General features: G+C 31.6%; 2 protein-coding genes across 2 annotated transcripts in view; one reads left to right on the plus strand and one right to left on the minus strand.

Annotated features, from left to right (window-relative positions):
* Window positions 1–38: 38 nt before the first annotated feature.
* LOC148285049 (uncharacterized) lies at window positions 39–22,802 on the plus strand. Its single transcript, XM_088231109.1, has 2 exons — window positions 39–944; window positions 22,552–22,802. Exon 1 carries the CDS (start codon window positions 187–189, stop codon window positions 934–936), a length of 750 nt encoding a protein of 249 aa, XP_088087235.1. The 5' UTR covers window positions 39–186; the 3' UTR covers window positions 937–944; window positions 22,552–22,802.
* The window catches only part of Ndf (Nucleosome-destabilizing factor), a 101,655-nt gene continuing 91,906 nt past the window's right edge, over window positions 14,450–24,198 (minus strand). Inside the window, exons 8-12 of the mRNA XM_088231089.1 lie at window positions 22,690–22,800; window positions 21,112–21,255; window positions 19,961–20,084; window positions 19,456–19,635; window positions 14,450–17,934 (exon numbers count right to left, since the gene is read on the minus strand). Of these exons, the coding sequence (XP_088087215.1) occupies window positions 17,735–17,934; window positions 19,456–19,635; window positions 19,961–20,084; window positions 21,112–21,255; window positions 22,690–22,800 (759 nt within the window). The 3' untranslated portion in view covers window positions 14,450–17,734. The remainder of the gene's footprint in view (window positions 17,935–19,455; window positions 19,636–19,960; window positions 20,085–21,111; window positions 21,256–22,689; window positions 22,801–24,198) is intronic.

Here is a 24,198-nt window from a genome sequence, read left to right on the forward strand (position 1 = left end):
CAATTAGCGCATTCCACTGACGTTGGCAGAATTTGTTCAAATAACAGAGAAATGTCAAAACAGCAGCTGTGCGGTGTGTAGTTGTTTCGTGTTTCGCCGAACGGAACTTGTTTATTTGTTTCTACGCGTGTTGATTATCGCAATTCGCGAGTGCGCGATAGTTTCGGTGCCACGAGTTACCGCGAAATGGGATTTGAAAGCATGCGTTCAGGGCACGCGAGATGTCCCACGTACCTAGTGGCGGGCCTACTCGTCATGTCCTTCCTCCTGATGTGCAACTGGTGGTCCCTGTCCAGCCAGAACTACGAACTGCTCAAGGAGATGGACAACATGGCGAACCAGCTCAGCCTGTGCTCTGACACCAAGTTCACGTGCTCGTCCAAGATGAACGCCGCCGAGGCCGAGTTGATAAGCGCCAACTCGAGATACCGGAGATTGGAAGCTAGCAATAAAGAAGAAGTGACGTCTCTGAAATCGGAAATTTCCGAACTGGAGAAGTCGCTGAAAAACGCGAAACGAGATTTAGATTATTGCCAAACTGAATTAGATTCGCTAAAAAAAGTCGATTTGAGCAAACAGGCGACGTTGGAATCCATGCGCGTGGAAAAAGAAAATTTGGCGACGCAGTTGAGCAAAGCAAAAGAAAAAGTCACTGATCTAGAACTTTCTTTAAATGTAGCCAAAGCCCTCGCGTCCGAGAAAGGTAAGGCGGAGCCCGGGAAAGTCGCTGCCCCGCCACCGAAATACACTCCGCAGGTGGTCGCCAAGGCCGAATCTCAAGATGTAGTTCCGGATCCTTCCATTAACGACGGTCCGGTCAACGACGGAAACCACGAAAGCAACAAGGACACTGAAACCGCCCTGGAAAATGCTGCCAATGAAGTGCTGGATGAACAGGAAACAGGCAAGAGGCCGCCAATCAAACTAAATATATAGAGTCGATGGTAGGTCACAAACCGGTTAGAAATTCATTATTTTTAGAATTGGAAACCAAATAAACAAAACACATCTTAGATTCTGCAATGTTTTAAACCGAAATTCAAAAACACTTTTATTTTAGAGTAGTTTCATATCAAACCGGCACTCTTTTATTCCAAATTTTACCCACCATTTCAGATTTAGATAAATTGAGCACATTGCAGTTGAAGTGAACTAACTGCCATTCTAAAAGCTCTTTGCTTTTATCATTTCTGTTATCAGTATAATCCAAAAACGTTTGTTTCCTGGTTATTTATGTAAAAAAACATGTAAACCATGTTAGGTTAAAAATATCAGAACAGTATCTGAAAAAACTAGGGTAAAAGTACAAAAGTTTGACCAATCTTTCAGTTGGTTCACTTCATCTGCAACGGGATCAAATTTAGTATTTAGTAATGGTGTGTACTTATGGAGTCTAAAAAACAATTCTTACCTTTATAACTCGAATGGTTTTCAATATACATATTATGGCTGTGCAATGTTTTACAAAAATGGCCAAAATGCATCTCTCAAAACATATTTGTCAAGATTTTATCGTGGGTTTTTAGTTGAAAATAGTTTTCAAACATTAGAAAACTTATATTAAAGAATGTATAGATTTATTTTTCTTTTTTTGGCTTTTTCACTGGTGTGGCCAGTGTCGATTTGTATTTATCGTCGACGGCAATCATCTGCATTAGTAATATCATTGACTAAGTCATCCAGTTATGGCGTTTGGCTATAAATATATTAAAACATTGCTAGTAAAAACAAAAAAGTCCATAACTTTACTGAACACAAAAAAACCATTTTAATTTCTCTCTAAACTGGTCAGATCGAATTGTGCGGTGATAGATTGCCGTCGACGTTATGTACATATTTCATTGTTCAATAGTAATCTATAAATACTTTATAAAATGTCTGCATCACATAACATCTCAGAAGGACAGAGTAAAAAGAATCAAGTGATTTATTTTTTAAATAATAGATTTCAATTTTGAATAAAGTTATCATAAAAAGTTGCGAGAGAGCATGGAGAAAACCTCGAGGTTTTAGTTTGATAATTATATTAGATGAAAATACTAAATAAAACGTCTCAAATAAAAGTGTTGTTGACTCATTACTTTTTAAAAAATCATAGAATTCAAAACATTTTTTTTTTTATTTCCAATTTATATAAATGAATAAGATTTATTAAATAGAATTTAATTTGCAACAGTGGTCAGTTATAGCGTGTAACTTGCGAACGAAGATAAGTTATCATGTTCTATGTAAGTACAATGAACTGTGTACACTACTTATATATAAGGATATTTTATTTTCTACGTAGTTTTACTACGCCTAGTTCCGCATTCATTATTTTAACTCTGAATCCTCATTTAGATTTATTCTTAAGTTTTTAAAGCTATAGGTATTGACACCTTTTAACAAAGATGGAAAACATCTTTGAGAAAGGCAATGTGGAAGTCTTGACCAACCTGTAATTGGCTCATTTAAACTAATACTTTATTTACTATAAAATTCACCATTTTTCTTATCTTTGAATGACCGTGTTTCTTCATTTTTTAAATTTATTTATATCCTGACCAGTCAGGACACAAGAATGAAATTTAATAATTCATTTGAAGTATTGTTTAGTGTAAAAATGTGCAAAATTGGCATTAAATAAAATTGTGCTCTTGTACTTATCAACCCCGTGGTCGAATGGTCAGCGTGTTTGCCTACCGTGCAAGAAGTCTCAAATTCAATTCCCGATATGGTTGTCATGAAATATTTATTCGAATGGATATTATTACATTAGGATATTCCATAGTCCCTGGACTGGCATCTGAAGCGTAAAACTATTTGTCTTACCTCGATGTAATAAAAATGTCAAGATACGCTGCGGTTGATGTACCAATGCAGTGCCCCATGCACCATTATGTACGGAATGGAAATGTTGATAAAGATTATATTTATACTGTATGTTCATTTAGTAAAAACAAATAAACAAACTATCACGCCAGTTCTCCGTTGAGGTAGGCAGAGAAGATCGAACACCATATCACTCTATCTTTTCAAGGCAGCCCTCCTTTCTTGATTTTGTTGATATTGCTAGTCTCAGCCTTACATAATGCACAGATCTTGAAATTTGTGCACCTATCATACATCATTTTACCACACATTCGCCTGAGAGATCGCATTTTGACAACATTCAGCCTACTTTCATCCCTGTTTTTCCTTCAATGTAGACTGGAACCTTGTTTTACATGGTTTCAAAATAACATAATCCAAAAATAAAATTAATAGAAATTTTGAACATTTATTTAACAATGCGTAATCTATATATATATAAAAAGCAATGTTCGTATGTGTGTCCTCGATAGACTGAATAACTACTGGACCGATTTATGTGCGGTTTTCAGCCAAATGTAGATCTTTGCCGTGAGCATATTTATAACTGTTAAAATCTTCAATTCAATAAGTAGAAAAAAGTTCGGAGCGTAAATGTTTTTTTCATACATCACCAGGGTTGCATTCGACGAAAATGCAAAAAATTGAAAAAATGTTATTTTTTAGTATTTAAAAAATATTTGATTTTCAATTTTTACAAACAACATTAGTTATTTATGGACCTCAATCAGGTTCTTTCCTTAAATTCCTTATAATTTACACCCAGTTATTTCTTTTCAATGGAATTTCAGTAAAGATAAAATAATATTATCTGACCTTTGATAAAATTTGAAAATCGCATTCCCGCATGCAGTGCACCCCTGTTGGTTGGAAGATCAAAGTTTGACATTTGCAAAAAGAATTCTGTATTTTAAAATTCATTATTTTACGTTTTGGAATTCAAACATAAAAAGGAACCAAGTACCTATTTAAATTCAATATTTGAAAATGAATTATCTTAAGTTCTGGAATTCAATCATAAACAAGTACCTAGATACAACAATTACGCTAAATACAATAATTGATATTAAACTTGCGCTTGTGTTCATTCAATCCAAATCTAGCAATAGCAAAGCATTGCCCAGTTCAGTTTGCAGTAATATAAATTATACTATTTGTTTTTGGAATGCCCTGCATTGCTATTTTACTTACTTAGTTTATAATGTATGATAGTGAATATCTTTGTTACGATTTTTCAACGTATTTTGATGTCATGTTGTTTTTAAGAAAAAAAAAACATAATTTCTTGTCGCCGTTCAGGCAAAAGCCACTAACCCTAAATAATTCAGTTTTGAGTTGAACATGTCATTCAAAGCGTAAAATTGTGTCCTTTAAGAGGCAAAAATCACCAATGTTACTAAGTTAGAAAAAAGTTACGCAAATCGATATTTTTTGTTTTTAGTGTAAAACAGTGATGTGACTTTCAATAATAAATCACTAAAGGCAGATAGAATTTATTGACAGGATAGATTTTTATCATTTTTTTTAAGTAAGACAGTTTTCTTCCTAAAAACAACATTTTGTCTGTGTTTAGGTATTGGTATAGTAAAACAATAAAAGTGTTTTTTTATTTTTATTTAAAGCATATTTTTTGCTATGAAATTTAATCATTATTTGTAATATTTTCTTTTGAGTTGAATTATCCAGATTATAAACAAGCAAAAGTCACTAAACCAAATTTTAACCACCTTGACCCATTAAAAAACCTTCCAGATATGTATATAAAAATGTATCTGAAAGAAAAAAACATTCACAACACTTATGTATGGAAGTGAAACATGGAACTGGCAGAGGAAGGATGAAAGCCGAGTGAACGCGGTTGAAATGCGATCTCTTAGACGAATGTGTGGGAAATCAATGTATGACAGGGTTAGGAATGATGTAATCAGGCGAGAGTGTAAACCTGAGTTAAGTATAATTGGTAAGATTAAGAAAGGGTCTCTAAGATGGTTTGGTCACGTAGAACGAATGGACCACGAAAGAATGGTAAAACAAGTATTTATGGCGAAAATGAACGGTAACGCGAGACGAGGACGACCAAGGAAGACGTGGCATGATCAGATAAACCAAAATCTTAAATCTGGTCAAGTCAAAAGCCGACAGAACTGAAGGGCATGTATGACAAGATGTATGAATGTGGAAGAAGCTAGGAATGTATGCCAGGATAGACGTGTGTGGCGGTCCATTCCCTCTGCCTACCCCTACGGGGAAAAGGCGTGATGGTAGTAGTAGTGGTGAAAGAAAAAATTACCATTGGAATTTATAAAAAATACTAAAGAAACAGAATTGTGTTCTACATAAAACTTCCCAAACAATAAAATATTATGTTTTCCTGGTCTTCAATTTTTCAAATTACGATTCCTCAGAATGGTGTTTTTAGGTTAGTGATTTTTATCTGAATGGCAACAAAATGGTAATCAATTAAACTGTTTTGAAATCCCAAATTGATTTTTACACGAGGAGACCTATTAGTATTTTTTTCTTATTTTATATGGTACTCTGTGGAACATATCCCCTGTGTAAAAAGAGGTTTCAGTGTATATAACTATAAATATCTCAACAGAGATGCTTATTTACTTTTTAAAGGGGTTTATGATAATCTTGGCATTTACAGGGCTTATGACATATCATTGGCATCATGTTTAAGTGATCTTAAATGTTGTCTAACTTCGCTATTCTGTCTGTGTATGAAATAATTAACTTTTTTTTTTGGGAACTAAATAAATTCACAGCATAAATATATCTTCTGCGTATCACATTCTTCGTTTATAAATTATTGAACATAATTTTTCTTTGCACATCTGATACAAATAATATCCAGATGTTGAACACCGCAATATTATTTTATAAATAGATTCTTACTTTATGTAGATTATTTTAAATTAAGATATTGTATCCGAACAGGTAAGTAAATAATATACAGTCAAACTTGTTTATGACAAGTTTTTAAAAATAATCAATTAATAATAATCTTTACAGATTTTTAGATAGAGAGAAGTCGCTTCGTATAACGCGAATTTGAAATCGTGTTCTAAAAAATATCAAACAACATTGCTGTTCAAAACGCGTAGTAGAGTAAAATGGACTAACTGTTTATGCCGCATACTCTGAATTCAAAGCTGTACGTCGCGCCCTTTCGCACTGTTTCATATTTGCTTAGCGTATACAAGAAAAAACACTACCTCCCAACAAATACAATGACTTTATTAATATCACAATAACAACAGAGGAAAAAAATAAGTGCAATGGTTTAAAGGGAGCTGGTTATAATCGAGATTAACTACACTGCTAACATAAGCAAAAGGGCAGTTTTTTGTCAAAATTACTTAAATGTGAGATAATGTTCTACAAGAAATTTCGAACCAATTGATAAATAGCATTGAGTAGTAAAAAAATATTTTAGTACAAAAAATAAAATAATGTTTTTGAAGCAATATCACAATATCTATAGGTACATAAGCAAAAACTCGGTGTAGATATGACACACACAGGTTTTATGATTTAGAAACAATCGACATATGTACTGTGTTTCTATTTATGATTATTAAAAGTTTTTTATATTTGCATAACATTAAAAACTGTCATACCCTATAATATGGCTTTTGCAAATAACTGCTTTTTTGCTTATAACGGCAATACACTACTTAAATAGTTCAGTTCAGCGCTGAAAAATCGGCGTTTATAATTACTTAAGCATAGTATTATTATGATCTGTTTGCAAAACACTGAAGAAGATAAAAAATATAAATAAGCAAAATTAAAATATAAGGAAACATATTAGGCACTGTCTATATAACGGTCTATAGTAACTAAGCAAACCTGTTATCTTTTTACTTATTATAATTTATCTTATAAAACTACTAAATAGATACATATCATCTTTTAAATAATATTTTGTAAGACTTCAAAACTATTGATATTTTATTTTTTTATTTAATTAATATAAAATGATACATGTTTACATTTATTTAGTTATGTTTAAGCGGGAATTTTCCAAAAAAGAGATATGTATTTTTATTTATTTTCATATCTTCGCTTTCTCTTCTCCTTATTGTATTTTTATTCGTGTTTCCATTTACCAGCGTTAAACTCAAGAGTCAATCACAGTTTTTTTTATGACTTATGTGTTTATAAAAGTAATTTAAAATTAGGCCCTGGAGTCTTTTTAGATGTAATTGTAAAAAGGCACCAATTAATAACTACTTTGTGTATTTTAAATATACTTATTCTATTTTTATAATTTGTTTTCATTATTAGATAAGTTCGAACATAAAATTATATGTTTGGACTGCTGTCAAAAAAAACATTTCAAAAATTAAATTTCAGGCAACGCTAAACTCCTTCATTATAAACAGCGTGATTGTTTGTATAAAATCAGGTAATAATTTTTAAAAGGGAATAAGTTATATTATTTACACGCCATTCTAACAAAATCTGTATTTATTGACCTAACTTTTATAGAATTTGATAGAGGATAATCAATTTAATTTGTCGCCATTTTTTACTGAAACATAAAAGCACTTAATATTATAAATATTTGTTGTTTTGTTTAATTTATATCATATCACAACAGGCAAAAAGTCCAAATTATGCCCCTGAAAGATCTTTATGATCTCACTGGGAATCGATCCCAGAACCAAACAGTACTGAAAAGAAGTCAATATTCCATTGTTCCATTTTAGCTGACCGCATTAAACATATTTTAATGATATTTGAAATGTAATAAATAATTAAATTATCTTAGATAAAGAATTTTGTTTTTGTTTTCAATATTCAAATCAACAGAACTAATTTTGATTTCTCGTAATTGAAGCATTTCATAACAAAAATAAAATATCTATAATAAGTAAACATATATCTACAGCGTAACATACGCTCTCTTTCTGTTAACAAGACAGCAAAATTGTAAAATATTTTTTTGTTTATCCTAAATTTGGAAGAAATAGAGATTCTTGATTCATATTAGTCGTATGGAATTCATAGAAAGCAGATAAAGTTTATATTTTCTTTTCTGCGATTGACCTAGTCATGATTAGCGAACCTTTGACTTTTTCATCAACCTTTCTCTATCAACAAAATATGCTCGTAATATAAATCCAATAAATTAGTAACGGTTTATATTTGGTACTAAAACTAGATAAATATAATTAATGAATTGATTAAGTGGGAAGTAAATAACCAGTATATCGTTTTGAAATTAAGTCATTTACTATTGCAATATTAGATTATTTAATTTCATAATAATTTACATCGTCCAAATATTTAGACAATATGATGAGATTTTTAAGTACTAAAACCCATATTACGATGAGAATATAAGCAACTTACACTAATATTTGTCAGTATAGTAAACTAAAAATTTCAACATTTGTTTAATATTTTGCCTCTAATGATTGATACTAATGAATCAACTGAAAATTCAATCAAAATATTATAATTCCGAAATAGAAAATTTGAGTTGACTGTATCAACAAACATTGTCTGATTTTGTAACTATGTGGAGCACATAATATTTCATATTTTAAAATACAGTTCTTTTTGATTATTTTTATTTTATGTACACACCTTGCAAGATCGTATTTTTGCTTAAAGAGTTTCCTAATAAGCACATACTTACACATGCTGACAGAAAATTAATAATACTTTGTGTTTTAAGATCTACTATTTAATATCATCATTACTTTTTACTTAAAAAAAATAAATGAAAATGTAAGAAAATAAGATAAGTGTTACAACTGAAACACAGAAGTGCATTTGTTTTTTAGAAGGTAAATATTTAACTCCTAAACGAATACATCTGGCGAGTCTTCGTAATATGTATTTATTTATGTAAAATTCTTGTAAGCTTTCTAACGATGAATCGCTGGCTTTATAGTTAATGAACACTATCTGGAAAATTACCTGGCTTATAGACAGAATTAATCAAATCATCTCACAGCCAAATCTCGATTACTGAACTAATTGTTTTTTTTTTTTTACTTATTAAAGATGATAATCTTTTAATTCATATTATTAAAATATTATATTTGATAATTTAATTCTGCTGAGTAGGTAACTAATACTTTCATAGTGACTTTGTAGAAATAAGGACTTTCGAAATTCAAAACATCACTTTTAATTACATTTTAACTGGCTTACTTTTAAAAATTATTTGGCAAAAATAGCCACAGTACTCAATTCCTTTACCTAGCATACAACTGAAAGTGTATGTTTTTTAAATAGTCTAGCAATATAACCCGACATTTTTTAAAACATTAAATTTATTTTTTTTAAAATACAAACTTGATTTCAGTTTAATCATTGTTATATTTGTGTCAGAAATTAGAATTTAATTGATATCTACTTTTACTAAACACAAACATTCCTTTATATCGAGCCACATTTTTTGGACCTGATTTCCTCTAACCTTTTCAAATCTTTCACATACCAAGCCTAATATAATATCAATAGTGTGTTAACTTATGAAGATCAAAAGAAAAGCTTTGTTTTAAAAGGATTTCAGACCATAGATCTTTGTTACATATATTTACTCCATTTTATAGATCTGTTTTGGTTTTGATATGAATTTGAAGGATTATTTTTATCCCAAATGGTGAAGTATACCTTTTACACTATTCAATCACAATTTTTAGTATTGTTGAAATCTTTATTTTTCATATCATGTGTTTATTATAATTTGTATACCTAAGGTAGTATTTCTTGTAAATAAAAATTAACTCTTGGTAAATAAAACTGAAAACTATGTGATGTTAAATTTAATGTTTGGAATTTATAAATAATATTAGATCATAAAATGTTTTTTTTTGTATAAATTTGATAGTAAGGAGGCATGTTTCTAGTTATTGATATTGGTACACGCCTTAAATCTAGCCTTTTATTCATATATGTAGTTTTGATTAAAATTTAGTATGGCATGTTTTCAATTTAGTATCTACTAAGGTGTGTCAAATAGGATTACTTCATATGATTTGAAAAATTGTAAATGGATATAAGAATATTTGAAAATGAGAAATTTGTAATATTTATTTTCGTTAGCTTGTTTTCAATTTTTAAATGAAAAACATAATGACTATAGCAATGTTATGCTTGAAATAATTTTTAAACGCTTTCCAATTTGTGAAATAAATCTATGGTTTCCTAATTTATTTAGGATAATTTTGAAATCTAGCCCCCATTTACACCGCACAAAAAATTGCTGAGAAGAGTTTTCATTAATTAATAACTTTTTACAAATAGAATCTAGATTAACAATATAACAAGTTATTTTTTTTCATTCAAAGGTAATTTCATGTCATTTTTTGGACCTGTATCACGAACAAACAGTAAGAGGTTTACTAGGCCCCGAATACAATGGGAAGTTATCATTTATCTTCAATTTTATCTACAAAGTAAAATTAAGTTTTCTGTATGAAAAGCAGAATATGCACACAACTTTTTCTTCTAAGCATGTTCAATTATAGGTTTTTTTTTTTTTTAGAAAAAAGAAATATTTGCATTCTTATGATTTACCCAAATATTTAATTTTGAGGGCCATTTTCAACGAGTTGTAAATAACTCACTATTAGGTTACCGACGAAAATACTTTAAATGTTTATACAAATATACTAATTTTCATACACAATTATCGGTTTTTCGGTAATCGGGGCCCTGATGTTTGTCAATATGATAATCTCGCGTTTCTATATGAAAACATAAAATATTTATATAAAATTTTGTTGGCATGGTTGGTATTGTGTAACCAATGAAGAGAACCGAAAATATCTATATTGACTATATTGATAAACATCAGGAAATTTCTTACTGTCCTATTCTAAATGAAGAAGTAGAAACTGTATAACAAATTGTAGCCGAAGAGACTGGCGCCATAATCTAGCGGATAGCTCAAGTTTCCTAGAGAGGGTTGATAGTGAGAGGGACGTCAAACAGCAGTGCCATCATTTGCAAAACGGCAGTAATAGCCGTACAGTTTTGGAACATTTTTTCTCATGTAGTGGTGAACATTTTTAGTGCAAACTCGTTGTGCAAACGTGATTGCTTTTGATGATATCAAATATGACAAAATTTTGAATCATGGAAATTTTGAAACTTGCATTAAACCTTAAATGCACACACTGCAGCATGATTTTTAAATACCTCAATCTCCTCCAAATGATAGGTTTAACTTCCGACGACTCCTCATCTTCAGCACCGCTTTCTTAGGAAACCATAGCTTAACCCTATAACTTTAAATGTTGGATAACATATCCAGATTATTGATATCATTCTTCTTCTTCTGATATAAATATGTACATTTTGCCTTTATTTAAAAAAAAGTTGAACAATTACAGAATGAAATATTCATATTAATCTTAGGGTTTAACTTAAAAACAGCATTGTGTTGCTTAATTGGTTATTGCGTAACATCATCCGATTCTCTTGGGAAACATTGTATAAAATTTATGTTATTTTTCTGATTTTAAATCATTTAACTATATCCATTGAATATTGCTGTCAAATGTATACTCAATAAGGTATTACAAATCTCTTATTTTGCCATATTATATATTTGTTTAAATCAATGTATGATTCAAGAATTTTCAACCACTATGTGATTATCATATTTAGATCTAGTTACATGCATTTAATAATAATAAAAGAAAAGCTTAATAAAATAAATAAAACAACTTTGTTTTTAACCACTAATTTTTATTTTTCACCGAACGGTTTCAAAGCAAACAAGCTTCTTTGTCAAGGTTTACATAACTATTAGTGGTTAAAAACAAAGTTGTTTTATTTATTTTATTATAATGAATAACCACAAAGTTAGTGCTTCAAATATAAACTTTATAAAAGAAAAGCTTGTTTAGAAACTATATTATATTACTTTTTATCATGGATAGTTAGTTAAAAATAAATAATTATGTTTTTCTAAAATAAATATTTTATCTGTGAATTTTAGAACACCTTGTAAAGTGTATTGTGTATCAGCACACTAAATTCACAGTCACAATAGATGTAAGCAATGTGTATCCTTATAAAATAATTAGATTATGAATTCCTGATTCATTTTATACCCCTTTCTTCAAATAATAAAATATGTCAGGACAGTACAAAATTGTTTCATTATCATGTTACAAAGTTTTTATTTATGTTAAATTTGGATTTTTAAATATGTGTTGTTGACTGCAAAACTGTCCAGCGTGGCAATTTTTAATAATTTTTCATTTTCATTATTGACCACGAAGTTAGCTCTAGATTAGAGCAATACAACGGGCCCGTAGGTACTTGGGTTGAGAATTGTAAGCGCTAACTGAAACCGTCTATTACATGTTTTTGTTAAACTAAAAACCAAACAAAAAATTTGGAAAGCTTTTGTTCTATGCGATAGAGCTTAAGGCTAATTTCAGATGACCGCACGGTACCGCGCAGAACTACTAACCGCGCGGTAAAAGGTCAAATTGAAGTGTTTATCGTCTGGAAAACCACGCAGCGTGCCGTAACCCGCGTGCAAGATCTTGCGCCGTGTGGGTCCGCGCGGTGGCGCGCAGTACGAGTTCTACAAACTTGTATCGACCTGTTCATTTGATCCGCGGGTTTTACACCATTTTTTCTTGCCAATCCAATTTTCCCTCACTTGCAAAGTAATTCTGCCGCGCGTACATATCCTGTACTGTGAATGCTACCCCTGCGGACGACGCGCGGCGCCGCGCAGTCATTTGAACTTAGCCTAAGAGCTTCTCTAGAGAATTATTACTCCGAGGTTGTAACACAAGATACAGTTTCTATTTTAAAAATATATTTCTTTAACTTCTAGTGCAGTATTAGTGAGGAAATTAAATTGTTTTTTTTTATTATCCGTTAATAAACTACCAAACCCAGCAAAAAAAATGTTTTTTTTTCTATTCTTTTTTAAAATTTTGAAATTACTGCGTTTCTGGCAGGGTCAACGTGAAATATTTATTTTCAAGGCGATTTACTGTAATATTTCGCTATTCCTGGACTGGCACCGAAGCGTAAGACTGATCACCTTGCCTTTATGTAACAGCTGATCGAAATACCGATGCAGTGCCCTCTGCGTCACCAGGTGCCGAAAGAAAAATGATGACCAAGACTCTGAATGAAAAGGTAAGCCATATTCTTTAAGAAAAAAATATAAAAAATCCCAAAATTTTATGTGTCCTAAAAAACTGTTTTGAAAAGTTTGACAATAGATAGATTTAGGTCCTTACTTATAAACCTGGTATAAAGTTACGCCTAGTTATACCTGGTAAAGAGCTGGGATAGAAACCATATAAACTTGTTCCACGTTTATACCTGGGTCAAATATGGTATAGTGCTAGAATAAGCCTACGAACTGTCACAATTTTCAGTACTAAAATGAATTGTAATTTATCTTGAATTTAAACATGCTATCTTTCCAGAGATTTTAGAGTGAAATATCGTTTGAGTGTAAAATCATCATAAAACTTATATTACATCCATATCAATTTTATTTAGCAGATGTTTTAACAATGATCTTTGTTTTATTTATACATAAACAATTATTACAACACATATTTCAATTTAATAAATGACATATATACATCCAATCGCCTAATCATCAATTTATCAATGGCATATTTCGACATGTAATTTATGTTTTTATTAATCAATGTCAATCTGTGCGTGATGTAATATCGAAGAATTGTCTTCCTTCAATTATTTTCATTGAGAATATTTGCTTTCAAAAGTCTCATGACGTCCAGAAATTATCGTTTATTTAAAGTTTGTTCTTTCCGAAGATATTCAGAGTGTAAAACACTGCAATAATCAAATCATCATCATCCCCTTCCCGCACCTAATAGTGCATAGGTACACTAATCGCAGCGTACCTTGATCATTTTTGATAATGAAGGTAAGGTGATCAGTCTTACGCTTCAGGTCAGGGACTGAAATATTCTAGTGTAAAAACACCATTTTAAATAAATATTTCACATCAACCATGTCGGGAATCGCATGATAGGCAATTGCGCTAACCAATACACCACGTGGCCGACAGGCAATAATAAAACATTATAAATATCATTTTCGATTTTGATCGACTTGGATTTCGTTAGCTACCCTCGAGATTTGTTTTGTTACTAATTCTAATGTGATTAATGTATATATTAGTACCTATTTGCACGCAGCTTGTTCATAAATGTATGCAAAAATGTGGCATGGTCAAAAATAAACAGTGGAATAAGCTTAGTATAGTTACATTAGGTCATAAATATTTTAATAAATAAATGAATAGTTACAGTGGGTATAGTTATTACTTGTCATAAGCTTGGTCTAAGGAAATCTAATAAATAAGGCCCACAGTATCATTATCAAGGCTGCCAGGCGTCTAAGGCCACGCAGGGGCCCTGGACCACACAGAGGTTGGGTCTTTTAGAAAGTGGCCCTTTTAGATTTGCAAGGCCCCGATAAGGCCAGCGGCCCTGGGCTCGTGCCCCATGTGCCCCTTATGGAAAAGATGGCCCTAATCATAATAAATTGTTAGAATCTATAAATTTCTATAAACATATTTTCTTATTAGTGTGAAAAATAAATAAAACACTTTCTGGGTTGGAAAATATAGTTTATTAATTTAGTAAATTTGTAAACTATGTTAAAGTAACAATAATCATTTTACACTACAAAATCTTTCTCCTACGCTCTAGAAAGGAATTGGAGTCAATATTTTCCAATTCCGGAAATGTGGAGTATACAACGCATACAAAATATATAAAACCTTATTAATATCTGATACATGTGATCTTTTATATGACATTTTACTCTTTTGGTTATTTTTCTTACATTTCAACTATAATAAAATGCTTTCCTGATAGAAATGCAAAAATAAACCTAATAAAAAAGCCCCTTACAGTAATAAAAATAATTATACCAAAATATTTTATAACAGATTATTATTTCATGTTCGTGGCGACATTGGAAAGACAAAAATACTTGTGTATAAATTGAAAAAACATTTATTTTGCTTAAATTATGTGCAATTTTATTTTTTATGAATGTTTCAACAAAAAATTATCTAACTTATATCTAAATTATGAAGGAATTAAAATATTTCAACAGAGCTTCTATTGTACAGTCAATAATTGATAGACGTCTCAACAGAAACAGATACCTTTTTTGAGAAGGGGATATGCAAATATAAACTTATTAAACATGTTTAAGTGGGCATTTTACGACATTGTTTTGATAAAAAAAATATACGGAATATTTTGAATTTAAATATGTAAATGTGAAAAATTTGTAAGACGTGCTTTGATGTCATCGGCAAATTTTCAAAATTATATAGAGGCAAAAATGATAACGCGCCTGTGAGCCGCAAGGCCAACTTCACTTTGCAAAAATCAACAGGTGGAAGAATTCAAGATGTGTGGGTTTTCAAACGTATGCCGTTTGTCAAAAAGTCACGAACAAGCCGCAAGGTGTTATTTCCGCGTGTGGTCTTAAGCCCACAATAATGAGGAAATTCTATACTATGGGAAATTGTACATAAAAATGTTTTCTTATGCGTGGAAAAATTTGCGCATTTAATTGTACCGTAAATTTTCTCAAAAATGTATGAAAAAATTAATAAAAATACATTTTAATACAATTTAACTACTTTAAAATGTCGCAGGTTCTGGTCAATGGCTGTTTAGAATAGCCAATCAATTACATGTTGTGATAGATTTCTGGTTTTCGGGAAGCTATGTTTAGCGTGTTATCATATGTACGGGGTTCTCTTTTCAGCTCAACTCACCGTTGACAACTCGTGATGTCATGGGCGGTGTAATTTAAAAATTCAAAACTTAAAAAAAATCATAGCGATATTAAAACAAAAAATCTTTTTTTTTGGCTTAGCTGGTTGATAGTCTAGTAACATATAAAAAAACACTGAACGTTTTCACTAGGCTTATAAACTAAAATTCTTATTTTTAAAACCCACCAAAATTTAAAATTGCCTTCCTTCAAAATTTATAAAATGTGGCATCACGTTTTGCCATCTTCAAACAGAATTATAAAAAAAATTAAGTAACTAAACTAAACACAGCGGGGCACAGAGCAAACTTTTCCGCCTCACTTTGAATGAAAGTTCCACCTCTATGCACTCTCCATTAGAAAGTGTGTACGCGACACGTCCAAAGAAGTTTTCCTTAAAAAAATTAGGCATGGTAATATTTAATACTCAGCCTATCAATATTGCGTTAGTAAATATGTATAGGAGAATTGAAATATAAAAATAAAAAACAACATTACATTTTTTTTAAAATAATTTTTAAACATAAGTTGATTTTTGAACCATCGCATTTTTACAATATTTTGAGTTTGGCCAAATGTTTGTAGACAAAAGACTGGATTTTACCCCTAGGGACTCAATGAAATTAACAAGTAACACCCAATGACAAGTCATAAGCCGCGTAAAGGCTTAGATTTCCATATTCTCTTCTCTAAAATGCTCTCCATCCCTGTTGTAATTTGTTAATCATCCTATTTTTATTTTTGGGTATAAAAAAAACAGCATGCACCATTAGATCGATTGTCCAGTTCATTTGTCAGAAATCTCCAAATTATTAAATATTTAAATAATCACCAAAAATCTTATGGTTGGTTGTTGATTTGTGCGTAAATTAAATTTGTTTTAGCAAATGACATCGACAAAATATGCTTTTTTAGCGGGACAAATGTTTTAAATAAAAATGTTCCTGAAATGACTAAAGCATCTGTAGAAAATTTACAGAATTATAATTTTTGGGTAAGATTTTGCAAATATCTGGGTAATGAATCAAACATTAATATTGTTTATAAAACTGCAAACTTAATTACTCGAGTGTAGTTTACATGAGGACGGGACAGTACTGTCTTGTCCCAGCTTTAGACTCATTGTCCTAGTGTGAACAGAAATTTAGAGGACAGGACAATGGACCGAGACATTGTGCTAGAGATAGACGGGCAGCATTGTGCGCATCGGCGTGTGTTCATTTTTGTAACATTCCGCATTTGAACTATGGTCAATTTGTTGTATTGTCCCAGTCAAGGCTGTTTACGGGGCTGGGACAGCATAGTATTGTCCTGTCCTTATTGTCTGTATTGTCCTCTTGTTAACTCTGCTTTAATGACGAGCAACGGTCAAATCTCGTTTTGAACTTATAGGAGCATTTCTCCAAAGCGTCATTTGCCCAGATTTAATTTTAATTTTTCTCTAAACACAATATATTTTCATACAGAATTTAGTAGTTCACTTTTAGAATTTCGGGCACCCTTTCTCACCAAAATAAAACTGTGGTTATTTAAATCTTGTTTTTTGGACTGGTCTGACTAATGGATGGGTGATCGAAATAATGTCGCCTTAATTTGAATACACCATAAGTAACTAAATGATAACTTTACAGAAGACAAAAAAAACTTCATAAATCAATTTTGTGTGAAACTTTAGTTTTTTTTTTGTTTACCAAATATTTTGTTTTTTAAATATTTTCAAGTGTTTAATCCAAACAAATGTAAACTACTGTACTACTGACCACCTACTGACTTAAGCTGTATTCTAAGGAATAAACATCTTCTTTGAGATATTCGTCATTTGAAAAATGTGTTTTATCTTTTTTTAGACAGACTTTCACAAAAATGGTGTTATGTAAATTATCCAATAATAATAATAATAATAGATGCTATTTTGTACGGTGAAAAATATCCAATTACAATCTCAAACAGAGGAAAAAATTACTTACGCTGTATTCAAATAAAGGCGACGATATACAATTTATTTTCCGAGTAAATAATTACGCAAAAAGTTGGACCGGTGCGGATTGTGATAGGTTTTAATGTAAACGCAGGCTCGATTTTTGCGGTCGGGGCATCAAAACCTCGCACGGACGTAAACGGCGCTCGCGTCGTGGCCCGCATAGCCGCGATGTTTGGCGTGCTTGAAGATCTCGTTGGTGGTGGCCGTGAGGGGAAGGGACTGCTCCAGGAGGTCCCCCATACCGAGGGCAAGTTTCAGGTCCTTCTGCATGTGCGACAGTGGCTGGTGGGTGACGTACGAACTGTCTATCATCGCTGTAAGGAAATAACCATATGTTAGGTTGCATATAAGTGGCAAAATATCAATCCTCCGCTGCGCTTACATTGGAACCTCTTTTTACATGGTTTCAAAATAACAGTGCCCAAAATTGTTTTTTTTAATGAATTTAACAATGCATTATCCATACTTATATTAGAAATGCGAAAGTGTGTTTGTTCGATTGTTTGTGTTTCCTTCACGTCGCAACAGAGCAACCGATCAACTGATCGACATAATTCATAGGGATAGCTGGAGACCTGAGAAGTGTTATAGGCTACTTTTCCTTCTGAAAAAAAAAATATCGCTCTCCCAGGAAAATGCTCAGTGGATTTTTTTTGGATTTACTTTTCATGACAAAAAAATATATCACTACTTTAAAAAACTGGAATTTTTTTTGGAATTTTTCGCATAGCAATAGGAGGACCGGCAATCGATACAGGCTACTTTTTATCCCAAAAAAATATATCATATCACCGAGAAAACTAATGAACTAATTTCTCCATTATATCACACGAGTTAAGCTGCGGGTAAAAGCAAATAGTAACATACTATTCATATTAAAAAGGCATGTAATGTATGTCGTATAATATATAACATATATTTCAATGCCATGACATATTTAAGAAAAAATAAAGGTACAAAATATGCTAAACAATTTCATTGTTTTGAAATCACAAATCGATTTTTATGTAAGGACACATATCCAGCATTGTTCTTTTTTAAATGATACTTTGTGGAATGTAACTCCCACGCAAAAAGAGGTTCCGTACATTAAAATATAAATGACAATATATTTGAAATAGCTGTAAAAATATGTGTAAAATTTTTTACTCTGTCAGCTTTTAAGATGCCTGTAGACATACTCCACATTTGAAGATCGTCACACCTCAACGACAAATATAGATAAAGTTTGTGTTTAAAAAGTTTTTTTTAATACAGTCTAATTTGGTTATAATGATCAAGGAAATAGCAAGATCCCGTAAATAATGAGGAAACATTAGCTGACATTTTAGTTTACGGATTTCTCTATACATTTACTTTTATAATGAGTTTCTTCTTAGACTTGCTGAACAAAAATACTGTTGCACAACAGTTGGGCAAAAACTCTTCAATCGTTTAAAAACATAATTTTTAAAATATGAACCGAAGTAATAAAATCCAAATTGGCGGCTAACGGAGGAGCGATGCCCCTGGGTTTTGGGGTTTGGATTACATTTATGACACTATGGAATTGTCTAAGTACCTCCTTGGTGTTTTCACACATATGGTTGAAATTGCGTGTGAAAAATCCAACCTCTGTGAACTCAGTAAATACCTGCTGGGCACCTCATTACAATTTACAACTTATTTTATAGTTTACGAATGACGTCCTTATTTTGGAGGATTTTACAATGTTTTTTGTTTTCATGTTCTATAGTCAATGCATAATAAACATTATAAGTGGGTGATGTCAGATCAGTTAAAACCTAACCCTTGAATAATATATGCAAGTAAATTCAGTAGCGATTGGCCCTCACCTCTGCCTTTCTCCATGATGGTGCGGCAGGAGAGGTTGGTGAGCTCGAGTACCTCGAGCAGGTCTCTCTGGTTGAGGCCGGCGCGGTGAGCCAAAGCCATACCCTCGGCCAGCCCTGCCAGCACCACACCGTTGATCAGCTGCAGGACGAGGTTCATCTTGGATGCGTTGCCGATCTCGCCTGAAGGTCATGCAGTACATGATCATTAACATCATATATTAAAAATATTAATAATATTTTTTTTACATAAAACGCCCAGGGCGAGAACTTCGAGTGTGCAATTTGTTTTAAGATGTAAAAAAAATATTGGATCAATAAGAATCGAAATACAAAGAAAAAATTCGTAAAACAAAGAGTTATCAAAATATTTTTTTTCAAATGTCATAAACATTTAAATTAGTAGCGATATTATTGATTGTTGAGAAACTTTAATTGAATTTAAAATAGCACTAAACTTTCTAATTTGAATAGAAGATTTTTCTCGTTAATGAGAATGTATACGTACCTAGATAAAATGAATTTTTGCTCATGGCTTCGAAGCACGATTGACAATCATCAAATAGGGTTCTGTCTCCAGCCGCTAGCACTATCAGAGTTCCTTCTTCGGCTTCTGTTTTAGAGCCTTGGATCTACAAACAAAAATAACAATTATATATTTATACAAATAGCCTAACGTACCAGAATTAGCTTACATTGGTAGAAAAGAAATTGACTGTAAAAATACAATAAATATATTCTAACCACATTCTGTATGTCGACATTAGCTTAAGCCTAGAACTCATTTTAAAACATTTTGTTCAAAGTTGAATTGACATATTGACAACGATCTATTCAATTACGTACATCACTACTTTCAGTAAAAAGTGTGCATCCTCATTCAAAAATAGTTTTTACATATTTTGTTACATTCCTGTGGGCATTTTAAATGGTCGCAAAGTATTCCCCTGATGTTGGGCTCAATACACGGACACCATTAGCCATATGCGTTTGTTTAGGCTATAAGTATCTGCAACTTATTTCATTAGACGTTACTACAAACACAGCTGACAACAAAGAGCGCACATTGGAATATTGGTTTAAATAGAAAGATAGCATATTTCTGAGTAAGAATATTGTGTAACTTATTGTAGGTACCATTTATTGCGCAATAATACAATATGTCCCGGGGTCAAGTGACTGGCCGTTGTCACATAAAAATATATACAAAATTACCGACAAAACATTTAAGTCATAGCTCTTACACTCTTCTGAGAAATCTTTTGATTTTATTAAATTTTGGTGATAAAAAAATCACATTTAGATTGTAATTGAATGGTTTTAACTATTAAAAGAAAAAAGTTATAAATTTCAAGGATAATAAAATATGGAAGCAAAAATTTTACATAATTTTCACAAAAAAATGTGTTGGTGAAGTACGGTCAGTGCTGCGAATCACCACCGAGATTTAATAAAAAATTTTAAAAAGTGTAAGAGCTATGATTTTGTTTTTATTTTTATTGATAACTTTTTCGTTATAAGAGATAGACCCTCTCCTTTGTTAAGTTTTTTGTCAATATTTTAAAAATATATTTTCATAAGAAAATGGCCGTTCACTTAAGCTTGGGACATATTTATATTGATGTGATATCAGCATTAGGAGTTGGATGAGGATCTTACCTGTGCCTCGAGATACCTGGCTCCCTTGTCCGTGAGGGCTTCAACAATATCGTGAGAGGTGTCGGAGTCTATAGAAGTCATCTCTACGTATCCTTTAACTTCCAAGTTTCTGCAGTGTAACACTCCGCAATTCCCAAACACCATCTGCATAGAGTTAAATTTAAGAAATAAAGTAAGTTACCACACATAACCATCATTAATATTATTATGGAAAACTTATATAGTGCCATTTTTTTAATATCAAGAGCGCTTTACAAAGTGATTCGATAAATAAATTAATTTCATTTTAACTTTTTAAAATTGCAATTTAATTAGAACAATGTACTTTGTTATCACATGCTACGGATTTAATCAAAAGATTTAGAGAACAAGTAGGTTTTAAGATTTTTCCAAAACATCACTTCACTCTCGCAGTTTCGCACTTCTGCTGGGAGAGCATTCCAGGACGTAGGACCTACGACTGCAAATGCGCGTTCACCCAGAATACATGCCAGCTTGTATATTTGTATCGTTCACGGAGGAAGATACAAGAATGTATTTTCAGTGGGCAAAAATCCTGATTTTGAAGTTACTTACTTGTAGTAATTACCCTGCGCTGTATATGAAAGTGAGCAGTCTTACACCTCATGTGCCAGTCTAAGAACAAATATTGCAGTGTAGAAAAAAAATATAATTATAAATTGATATTTTATGTCGACTTTGCCAGGAATTGAGCCCGGGACCTCAAGATCTCATTATCTCTGTTTTAGGGAAGACCAACAAAACCAGAAGCAAAAAGACTATTTCTTGTTAAGTTCAATGTGCAACTTGTCCGTAGTATCCGAAAGACTATTGATTTTAATTTCAATGTGCATATTGAACTTAAAAGAAATGGTCTTTTGGTTTGTTGGTCATCCCAAACCCTCCTCAATAGGAAAATATCACATATTACAAATACCGATAAAAATACATGAAATAAATTTAGAATAATTAAATATATTTTCAAAATCAATATGGATATTGTGGAGAAAAGTTTTCAAACATAAATTTAAAAATGTTTTTTTTTTTAAATATGTCACTAGAAAAACGCGACATGTTTGGCCTTGATAGTTGTGACGTGATTCGTGATAATGTTCTAAACAATGTTCTAAACAAATTTGAAAGGTATTAGGGGCGTGGCCAATGGAAAAGCCGTTTTTGCGGAAATTCAAAATTACAAATTTAAAAATATTTTTTATGCTACTAATAAGTAACAAAAAAGTATTTTTTTACTGGACAGTATTTCATTGACTTTTATTACTTTAAAAATGTTAAAAAAATATGTTCAATTTCCCTATTAGTACTGTGACAAAACTCTACAAAGTGTTTTACTAAGCACGAGGTGGACACGAAAGACAAATATTAGCGCTCTCACGGTATACCTAAATACTTTCATTTTTAGGCCAAACTCTTTTGTTCCAGGATATTTACCTTAGATTAGCCGTCCAATCAAAAACACTGGTCCAGGATTCAGGTTCTCTTTCTCACGCAGAACTATACTCTTTATTGCATCTGCACAAGGAGACACTTAGTCTAGAAGAAGATAAAAGGAAAGCCTACCTCTTTAGCTGCCTGAGGGTCTGCAACACAGGAGAAGGTGATATCGGCTTCATCCACCACATCACACGGTGTGACCGCTATAGTGGCTCCAACCTTCTCGAACTCTTTACACTGTAAGAAGAAGAAAAATTCATTGAAAAATTTACTAATTTGTTTAACGATATGACATTTTAATTTGTGGGCAACTGTCTTTACTTCTAACAGACAGAAAAATATTAAATTCGTAGTAATTTTACAATGTGTTCAGCTTTCTGGTTGGGCACGTTTAATTATCATGCATGCGGTGGATTCGATTCTTAAGATAAAAAATATGTAAAAGTAATATATTTTAAATAAAAGTTTTTTACTACACATAAAATAATTTTTAGTAAATTTGTTGATAGAATAATTGAACGTAGTTATGCAGAAAGCAGCCAGCCATAGAAAAGTGAAACTGAGATGATAGTACCTTTCTGAAAAGAGTGAATAAACAAATCTCAACAACAGTTGGAATGTTTCTGACTTTAACAAATGATAAACAAGGAATTTATTAGTTTTTTTTTTTACATTATAAACCAGAATTTAATTATGCATTGACAAGTTTTAATGACTTTTAAATTCGTTAAGATTTTCTAGTGCTGTGGGTGTTTTCTGCAAATTGAGAAATACTGTTTTTGTGATGGACACCATTTTCAGAAGGTGGTTAAATTTTTTTTTTTGTATGAAAGCGGTCTGGCTGTTTTTAGCAGGACATATAATTGGCCTTACTGCACCCGATAACATCAATAACTCATTTTAAAAAAATGTGGACTGGCTGCTTTCTGCATAACTACGTTCAATTATTACTTCCGTATTTGATGCGAAGAACTGATCATCTTGTCGATATAATAAAAAATAATAAATTTAAACAAAAAAGCTCGTTTTCAATCCTATTTATAAATACAAAAATAAACTTTTTTTTTATTTCATACAGCCATTTGAAATGAGACATCTGTTGATTTAATTTGAAACTAATTCTGCTGTAGTTAGTATTTACGGACGCTAGATGTCTATAGCGTAAATGTCGCGAGGCGAGTGAAGCGGCCACGCGGCACGAGACTCTACTTTTCTTATCGGGAAACAAAATGTCTGACGTCTGACTTGCTTTTTCATTGCATAATGGACTGCTTATTTACACATAATATTATCACATGTAAAGCATTAAGTCGATTATAACTATTTAAGCACATAATAGAATATTGTAAAATTATTGCTCGGTATCAATAGACACATTTATACGGTGAGATTATGGCAATACAAAATATTGATATCGGTATATTGATATTTTTTAATATCTACGATGCGGTGTATGTAGATATTTTTAACTATTTACTAATGTTGTTTGGAAGTAGGGTGATCCGTCATTTTGAGCATAGCGTGTTAATCTGCAAAATACGGGACCATACTGGACCATATAAACGCTATGTGCCGTAGCAGGTCAAATTAATGTAATATAAGATTATACAGAGGCAAAAAAAAATTATCTAAAAA

The sequence above is a fragment of the Micrasema longulum genome, unplaced genomic scaffold (assembly GCF_059751315.1).
Source record: "Micrasema longulum isolate JH-2025_06_02 unplaced genomic scaffold, ASM5975131v1 h1tg000067l, whole genome shotgun sequence".
NCBI lineage: Eukaryota > Metazoa > Arthropoda > Insecta > Trichoptera > Brachycentridae > Micrasema > Micrasema longulum.